The sequence below is a fragment of the Geospiza fortis genome, unplaced genomic scaffold (genome assembly GCF_000277835.1).
Source record: "Geospiza fortis unplaced genomic scaffold, GeoFor_1.0 scaffold592, whole genome shotgun sequence".
NCBI lineage: Eukaryota > Metazoa > Chordata > Aves > Passeriformes > Thraupidae > Geospiza > Geospiza fortis.
This window is the reverse complement of record NW_005054609.1, coordinates 109,981-119,230: the sequence shown is the minus strand read 5'-3', so window position 1 is coordinate 119,230 and position 9,250 is coordinate 109,981. Positions and strand designations below refer to the sequence as shown.

The following is a 9,250-nucleotide window of genomic DNA, read 5'->3' as shown; positions in this document are numbered from 1 at the left end:
GGATCTCTCAAGAGAGCGCAGCACTGGGTATGTACACTTGCTAATTATATATATATAACCATTTCTGCTCACCAGAGAATCAAAAGGAGAAAATGGTTTTAGAAAGGCAGGGTAGGTGCCTCAGCTGTTTTGCTTTTCCCCTGTATGCAGGTAAATGGTCAAGCTCTCCCTGAGCACTGTTTGTTTAACAACTAAAAAGAAAGCACTTCATGTCACTCCAAAGAGTAAATATCTGAAGTTATGGATTAACTAAGTTCCAGCAGAGCTCATGGAGGAAGAACAGATCACGCTGATTCCCACTGAATAAAGCAGTAAGTGCTTTAAAAGTATTGTATCCTTTGAGATTTCTAGGTACAGCTTGCTTTAATGGAGCATGAAACTTGTAAAAAATGTCCAGGGGAGGGTGTCAGGACAGGCCAGAAGTTTTCTGGGAGAGCTGCTGATGTATTAAAGGGAGCGAGCAAAGCAGTCTGGAGGGACCCTAGTGAACAAGCACTCCAGAGCTGGAGTCAGAGACAGGGCACAGCAAAGCATTCAGCAGAGAAGTGGCTTTCTGAAAAGCCAGTGAGCGAGCTGGCTGAGCTGGATGGGTAGGGACTGCCTGCAGCAGGGTCTCGTGTCACTTGGCAATGTGCTCTTCTTGACACCTGCCCTCTCCTCCTCAGGTGACTCCTGCTGCAGGATGTGGAAGCTCCTCACTGTGGGGCTGCTGCTGGCTGCCTGCTCTTCCTGGGGCTGCTGCACCTCAAGTAAGCATTCTTTTGAGAGATGGCCTTCAACCTTTCCCAGTAACTGCAGTTTCATTTCCTGCTCTGCTGTTAGTCAGAGGGAGTGGTTGGAATCATTCCCATTAGGGGGGTTTGACTTCCTTTAGCAGAGGTTGACAGACAGTGCTGGGGCCATGGCAGCTGCCTGGTCAGAGCCCTGCTGAGCCCCATGAGATGTCAGAGTACCACAGGGCAGAGCCTGGACCTTGCTTCTGCAGCACAGCACAGACAGCCCATGTACTTGCTGTACTGGAGAGAGGCTCTTGCTCTCATAAGTGTCCTTTAGGAAGCACCACTACGAGTTTTCAGCCAGCTCTTTTCTCTGCTTCTGCTCTCACCTTTTTGCTTGCAGTATTTTCCAGCAGTAAAGATGCAAACCAAGTCCTGAGAATCCAGAAGAGGTCAAACACTTTCCTGGAGGAACTCAAGCCAGGCTCTGTGGAGCGTGAGTGTATTGAAGAGCACTGTGACTTTGAGGAGGCCAGTGAGATATTTGAAACCAGGGAAGAAACAGTAAGTTGGTTTGTTTTTAAGGATAAGATAACTTAGCCAATCAATGATTTTCTTAAAATATTACAATCCAGGGCACATGAGATCATGCTGTCAATACTGAACACTGATCTTTCCCGACTCCTCAGGTGTAGGCATGGTTTTGAGTGTCACTGTGTTACAGTGATTGTCAAGTTACCCCTCTATGGGCCACAAAGCTTGGCTACTCAAACATGTCCCACCTCACCCGCCTGGTGAGGTTTGGGTCCTAGACAGTTAATTCCAATCCTTGCTTTGACCCCACCGGCTATTCTTGCTGCTACTAAGTTTTTCCCAGTCCTTCCAGTCTTTCCCCTTTGTTGTCCATTCATTGGTCCTGGCTGCTTTTCAGGGTATCTCCCAAGTCTCTCAGTTATGCCTGACAAACATTTCTCTTATCACTATGTTCTTTCTCTCCTTCTCCAAACTCCTATTTTGAATTGGACACTATATTTACTGTCTGCTGATTCCTGCCCCTTTCTACACTCAATTGTTGTGTTGGGTTGTATTCCCTGTTGCTGTTTTTAGCAGAGTAGGCTCAAAGCATAGGATTACCCAGTCCTTGCTGTCCCTCAGATCCCAAAGGAGAGAGGAGCTGTCCTTAGAATGCCCATGATTTGTCTATCTGGGCTCAAGTGAGCTCAGGTGACTAACCTGGCAGTAAGGGCCAAGAAAATAGCCTGCAAGCAGAGCAGGGGAGTCTGTGCTTGGTACAGAGGGTACAGGGGGCTCACTGGCTGGTTTTCTTAATTCATAGTGCCAATCACTGCACTGCCAAGAAGAATGAGACCGATGTTACTGACCCAAGTACTGTGTCCTGTTGGCCAAGACCACAAAACACTTAAAATCCCTCACTTGTGAAAAATTGTTTTCTTGCTGTAATACAAGTTTTGTTTCTTCACAGCTAAATTTTTGGAGCAAGTATGTAGGTAAGTAAAGACTTTCCTAATCACTTCTCTGTGCTTCCTCAGGAGTTACTAGTACTCAACCTTCCTCCAGCCATGTGTCATATACTGATTCAAATTCTCGTTCTGTCTCATAAGGGGTGTGCAGAGGATGTTTTCCTGTTCTATCATACAAGCAACCTTCCTAAAACACTTGAGGTGCACCTGTACCTATCATCAGTCATCTTCCCAGAGTTAAGGAATTGGTGAAAAATGCTTTGATGCTCTAACCATGCCTGACGTGGTCCAGCAGTAACCTGCTCCTGTCCTGCCTGCTTCAGGCTTTACTCTTTCCTCCCCCTCTGCCCATTCCACTCACTCTGCAGATGTAATCGAGAACCCAAACAGATGACCCTGTCTCTGGCCAAGTGCCACAGAGGTGTCACCATTAAGTGCCAGAAACATGGCTGATACTTGGGAGTCTGGGGAGGGTCTGTTCATGTTGATGTTTGATCTGTGAGCTCTGTATGGTTCAGCAACTGAGTTTTCCTACCTCTGTTTCAGATGGAGATCAGTGTAAACCAAATCCTTGTTCCAACGGGATCTGCAAGGACAATATTGGAAAATTTTCCTGCATCTGTAACAAAGGCTGGGAGGGGGTTTTGTGCAGTTATGGTAACACTGCATTTAATCCACTATAAAATAACATCCTTTGTGACAGGGATCTCTGTGTGATAGGGATGGACACTTCAGTTAATGCATGGCATATTCTTTCTTTACTACTTTCTTTACTTATATGGTTTCTTTCTTGCTTCTTCATGTGGTAAGAGGTTTATCTGTGCTTATCTAAAGCAAAATTAACTTTGTATTGCCATAGGATAATTTTAAAGGTATGAGATATCTAAATTTTGGACAATATTGGAAATAACTCTGTGAAGCAGGGGTTTACTTTAGATTTGGGGATTATGGTGAGGTTTTTAAATACAGGGGAAAACCCAATCCACTGTGAATATTTTATTACTGTGACAGCTCCTTCCTTAGACAAAAGCTGGATAGCATGTTTAGGGATGAGCTTTGTATGTCATGTATCATCAACAGCTTTCACTGTGGGACTTGGCACATAGTGACAGGGCATTTTCTGCTCTCCAGTCTACAGTAATCTGTTTCCTCCACCTCCCTAGTCCCTGATTCTGGACCTAGGACTGTTTGCTGTCTAGAGGCCTGAGTGTCATTGAAGCCCACAGCTGTCATTCCAAATCCATTGACAGCTGTTACCCACTTGAAGCACGATGTCACTTTGCACCTTACCTTTCTGTGACTCTGACTTCCCAACTCCATGTCTCTCTTGCTGTTTGTTTTTCCCACAAATACAGAGGTCAAATACAGCAACTGTTCCACAGACAATGGGGGCTGTGAACATTTCTGCAGGGAGGACCCTGCCGAGCAGCATCGCTTGTGCAGCTGTGCATCGGGGTATCAGCTCAAGGATGACCACACCACGTGTGAGCCTGTAGGTAAGAGCAGGATGTTTGTAGTGCAGCTTTGGCAGAGGATTATTCAGACTGATGTAAAAGAGTTTTAGGGGAGATTTGTCTGCAGTGCACTTTGTACTCATTTTCAAAACATCTATTCCATGAAGAGTAACTCTGCCTGCATTTCCTAGCTCCATACCCACTTTATGGCCATTTATCCATGCTTGTCTCAGGGAGACATAAAGGGGAGTCAGGAGACTGCCTCCTCTGCCAAGCACTGAGGGACTTCCATGAAGCCTCTGAACAATATTGCCTAGATTAGACAGAGGAAATGCTCTAAAAAGAGGATTGGGTGACCTGGGCTTTGCTAGTGAATTCTCTGCCTCTTCTGCAGTGGAGTTCCCCTGTGGAAGAGTGAAGTCGGACTACATTGAGGCCAAAGCAGACTTCAATATTCGGCTCATTGATGGAACAGTTGGAAGAAGGGGAGGCAGCCCTTGGCAGGTAAGGAGAAGGGGATTCTCTGCCACAAATAGCTCAGGCTCTTCCTGAACTGCTCTGCCTCCCTCTCTGCCCCAGAAAGGCTCTTGCCTTGTTACTGATGGTGTCATATGAAGTTAAGATTCCCTATGCTTTTTCAAAAGCATCCCAAAGGTTGGAGTAGCAGAAAAAAATAATTTAGTACCTGTGAGGATTCTTGACCTTGTTCCTGTTGCCAGATTTTTGAGCTTACTGTGCCAACACCACCAAGAGAGAGGATGGTGATGGTACTCACAGCAACTGCTCTGTTGCTCCATCCTGGAGAACTCATGTGTGATGTGTGCTTCAGCTCCTGCAACAGCCTTCCAGTGGGAGGTGATCTTCCTGCCCTTTCTTATAAGCTTTGTCTGTCATAAATTCAAGTTAGCAGACTTAATCAGCAAAATATGCCATGGCAGGTTGGCTTATTACAAAGAAAAGGGAGACCTCACAGATCTTACCATGGAACAAATGAATGCAAATAATTAGGGCCTGGTTCCCTTTGATATTAAAGGGCCTTTTATACCATAGCATGAGAGCTGCAGCCTGAGATGATGCATGGTATCTGGTGTGGGACACACCCCTCATTCGTGCCCTGTATTTCAAAGCTTTGAGTACAAAGTGCTTCTTTGCAGTGACCAGCATCACCCCATGCTGATGTGGATGAAGCAGCCCTCATTCAGGAAGGACATTGAAAACTTTTTTGTAGGTATTTCACAGAGACTCTATTTATAGGGCTTTTGTTCCCCTGTAGAGCTTTGGTTTCAATGAATATGACATGCTTTGGTTCTTGCTAAGTCTGGGCATTTGGCAGCACCCAAGAAGAATGAGTACAGTATTCTGTGAGCTGTGCTCCATGCAGTGTCACACCTCCCTTGTCTTGTTTCAGATTATGCTGCAAAATACCAAAGGGATGTTTCTGTGTGGGGGTGTTCTCATCCATCCAGCTTGGGTCCTAACAGCAGCACACTGCCTTGAGGAACACAAGGGGTTCAAAGTTAAACTTGGTATGGAAAATCACCTGTCCCTGTGTTTTTTAAATATAATTGTTTATTTCCTAACATTTATCATGTCAGGGAAAAGACTGGCAAGTTCTGAAGACAAAAGTCCTTGGCTGTAGGAGTGGTCTGTCTAGGCACTATTTAATATGCACCTTAGCTTAAAACAAAGTTTAGTAAAAATCTGATTTCATTTGAGCTATTTGAACCTTCCTCTGATGTCTACTGAGCACTGTTGCTGGTCTGTAAAATAGAAAGTCTTGGTCTCTTCTGCCTGTGTTTTTCTGGTGATGAAAATATTTAAGACCATCCCAATACTGAAAAAAAGTCTTGATCCCAGAAGGAGAATGTCACAGGATCTCTTCCTGCCTTTTCATGTATTTAAACACTGTTACTTAAGAATGTTTCACTGGAGAGGTGCTGCAGAATGACAACACTGCCTTTACTTGCTCTGCTGCCCTGGAGCATGAGAAAATATCACTATGTCAAGTAAGTGCTTCTCCTGAATTAACAGACAAAGGTAATTAGTGTTTCATTCACACTTAGATTTTTTTTAACAATGTTTTCCAGCTAGTATTGGTGCTGAGGCATAGCAGTGCAACTGCTTGCTTTCCATTAGTGAAAGGATAGATTATTCCCAGTATTTGTGGAGTCCTGCCAATATATTGTCTGTGTATATAGCCTTAAAAATAGATGTCTGTGTGCATGTTCCATACACACTGTGGATGTGCAGATGCTAGGGAGCAGAGACAATAAGTTTATGTATATCCAACATAAAGAATGAATTTAAAAGTGTGTGATGTAGCCTTGGGTCCTCTCAGTGCCAGAATGTTCACCTTTTCACAGAGACATCTGTCACCACAAAAGCAGTTCTCATGAGAAAAACCCAGAGACATCTGTGAGTGACCAGGAGAGTTTTGGGTGAAGACATTGCCCTGTGCATGTGGACAGCCAGGAAAGTGTTGGTACTGAGCCTGCACAGGTGCTACTCAACCTGTGTCTGTCAGGCTGGGATACCCCACACCCTTCTGGACTCGTCTCACTGCAGCTTGCCATCCACAGGAGCAAAACTGGAGGGGAAGCTTGCATCTCAGTTTAGACTCAGCTTGGAGAGAAGTCTTGTAGCAGCCCTAATGTGGCTTTTTAGTGTCTGGAATAGAAAGTTAGTTCTCCAAGTAGTTTAAGTTTTGGAAGATGGATTTGAGAATAACACAATATTCCTGTTTGTGGCTCTTGTTCCTGCATCACCAGCCTAAGAGGATCCAGAAGTGTGTTCAGAACTCCAAGAAGATAGAACAGATAGGTGGATGTAATGATTAAATTCAAAATCATGTTTCTGCCTTCGCAGTTAATATTTTTGTGCCAGCAGCAAGATTATGATGGTCCTTATTGTGTAGCAGGAACTCGATGCATTTCCACAACCTCTGGTTTCAGTACCTCCAGGTGTTACATCCAGGATTTTGGAATTGAAAACTCTGGGGGTGGATAACCCACCAGAAGTCAAAGGGTGTCCCCCTGGGGGTGAGGGAGTCTGTCACTGCAGTGTGAACGGTGTCTCCCACTGGTTGGTGGGTGCCTCAGGATGGAGACAGCTGGTGGCTGTGCTGGTGTACAGAGCGTGTGGCCCCACAGCAGGTGTGTTCCTGCACACCACTCTGCCTCCCTCAGAGGAGATGGTCTGACAGTGCTTGAGTCCAGAGTTATTTCTGAGGCCTAAAGCAGAGTTTGTATGTGTGAAGGCAGGAATAAAGCCCTGCCAGCCAGCCCCCAGCCACAGTGGCTTCAGGCTGCCTCAGGGTGCTGCGAACACTGTCACTGCAAAGAGATTGTGATGGGAGAGAAAAACTGATTTGTGATTGTTGACTCAATACTAGCAAATCCATCAGGGGCTGGTGCCACTCAGTACAAGACATCAGAGCAGGTTCAGCTGTCTGCTCCAGCCACGTGTGAACTGTCCATTTGTCTGTCTGCAGAGGAGCAAGAAGAGAGACTCAGGTGGTCTGGAAGACCAAGATCCAAAGCTGAGTTTAAGAGATCTTTTGAGAATATATTTCTGTACTACTGTGTCTTGTAAGTCCCTATGCTTGGAGACTCTACTTACAGAAAAAAACTTGCAAGACCTCATTGACAGCCTGCCGGAAAACCTAGCTCTGCCTTTCCTAGTGCAATGTATCACAAATGTTTTCTTGCATTTTTGGCCCTTTTCATCATAGGTTCTTACTTGCTGTTCCATAACTGCTTGGCCCATGAAGTAGCCATGATCATGTAGCACAAATAGCAACTGAGGAGTCTTAAGCAGTGAAAAATTCCTTAAAATACAGATGTAAGATTTCAGAAAGGAATAATCTTACCCATCAGTCAACTTTATCTTACAAATGCTGACATTCAGCCATTCAGGCCCTGGCTATGCAGTGTAAAGCTCATGTCCTGTTGTAAATGTCCTGTTTTGTGGTGTGCTTGCTCTCCCAGCTTTGAATGCTGGCTCCAAGGAGGTTGTTTTCCTCCTGACTCACATTGCACGAGTGTACTGAAATATGAACACCACAGGGCAATTTGGTTTCTCAGCTGATGACCAGAGCTCTAAAGCTCTATAGGTATTCATGATTTCCATAAATATGAAAAGTTTAGAGATTTGTCCATCTGTTAAGAACACTGTTAACTTATGACATAAACAGCTGTATTACAAGAGAAGTAAAAACATGGAGTGCAGTCCTAACACCCGGTGTATTCCAGATACTTTGGTCTTCACAGTAAAGGAAGCTTTGACAGCATGTGCCATCTTGTTTGCTCTTCCAGGTAAATTCCGTTTCCGTCCTGAGGCAGATGAGCAAACCATTTGGATTGATAAATGGGTGACCCACGAAAATTACACCAAGACGACCTCAGATAATGACATAGCCATGCTGCACTTGGCTGAGCATGTGATGTATTACAAATACGCGCTCCCCATCTGCCTGCCCACCCGCAACCTGGCGGAGCAGGAGCTGATGAGGAGTGGGAAGCAGGCAGTGGTGACGGGCTGGGGCACCATGAGCGAGCGTAACCACACCTACGCCGCTTTCCTCAGGTACATCCAGATCCCCATTGTGCCCCGCAATGAGTGCGCCCAGGCCATGAGCTCCCAGATCTCTGACAACATGCTGTGTGCTGGGAGCCTGGGAGACAGGAAAGACTCCTGCCGTGGGGACAGTGGGGGCCCCATGTTCACTAGATACAAGGATACTTGGTTTTTGGTAGGGCTGGTGAGCTGGGGTGAAGGCTGTGGAAGAAAGGAGAAATTTGGAGTCTACACCAAAGTTAGTCAGTACCTTGAGTGGATCCAGCACCACATAGATACATCAGCTCCTTTGAAGGGATGATTCTGATCCAGAGTCTGGAATGTTGTGACTCTGTGCTAGTGACAGTATGCACTATAATGTACTGTCAGATCTTCAGTATTAAATATTGAGTATGTGTTAATCTTGTGTGCTGTTTTTCCTTGGTATCTGGGTTTTTTTCCTACTTTTTTTCTCATTTACATTGGTTTGTTGCAGGTTATGTTGTTTATTTGTGGCATGGTCCTACTTTGGCCTTACAGGCAAGAAAATATCCTCTGTTAGCTGAGATGCTGTACATACAGCATTGTAGAAAATAAGGTTGTCCATGGTCAGACAACTCCATCTTTGAAATAAAAATGTCAGTTGTGTAAAATGTCTGAAGTGGTTGGGGTGGAGACAGGAAGGAACACAGAAAAGTGTTTTGCAAATAACTCTAGAGATGCAGTTCTGTCATTTCAGCTGTACTGCAAGGTATTACCCACAGTAACTCTTTTGGTTTGCTCGGTATTTGTATAATTTTTCTTTCAACCCAGTGAAATTTTTATTACATCATTACTACCTCCACTTCTTCACATCCTTACTCCAGTGTTCACAGATTGTTGATTCAGCAGGTGGCTGGAACTTACCTGTATTTTCCATTCTTTGCACACTTTATGCCAGATTTTACCCTCTCAAACTTCCTTAAAAGAGAATGGGAACTCTCTTTAGTATTATTCCCAAAAACCCCAGACAAAAAACAAACACCAAAACAAACAAAAACCCAAA

The 9,250-nt window shown here is 44.8% G+C and overlaps 1 protein-coding gene across 1 annotated transcript; it reads left to right on the top strand.

Moving 5' to 3' along the window:
• Window positions 1-251: 251 nt before the first annotated feature.
• On the top strand, window positions 252-8,623 carry PROC (protein C, inactivator of coagulation factors Va and VIIIa). Its single transcript, XM_005430211.1, has 9 exons — window positions 252-311; window positions 666-749; window positions 1,120-1,280; window positions 2,200-2,224; window positions 2,744-2,854; window positions 3,553-3,693; window positions 4,046-4,155; window positions 5,060-5,177; window positions 7,965-8,623. The coding sequence occupies exons 2-9, from the start codon at window positions 683-685 to the stop codon at window positions 8,525-8,527; spliced, it is 1,296 nt and encodes a 431-aa protein (XP_005430268.1). The 5' UTR covers window positions 252-311; window positions 666-682; the 3' UTR covers window positions 8,528-8,623.
• Window positions 8,624-9,250: the final 627 nt, after the last annotated feature.

What these genes read in the sequence shown, in the direction of transcription:
- PROC (XM_005430211.1), top strand. Translation starts at nt 683, where the DNA reads ATGTGGAAGCTCCTCACTGTGGGGCTGCTGCTGGCTGCCTGCTCTTCC. An exon ending in TTGAAACCAGGGAAGAAACA is followed by an intron (nt 1,281 to 2,199) that starts GTAAGTTGGTTT and finishes GTTTCTTCACAG; the next exon opens with CTAAATTTTTGGAGCAAGTA. An exon ending in GGGGAGGCAGCCCTTGGCAG is followed by an intron (nt 4,156 to 5,059) that starts GTAAGGAGAAGG and finishes GTCTTGTTTCAG; the next exon opens with ATTATGCTGCAAAATACCAA.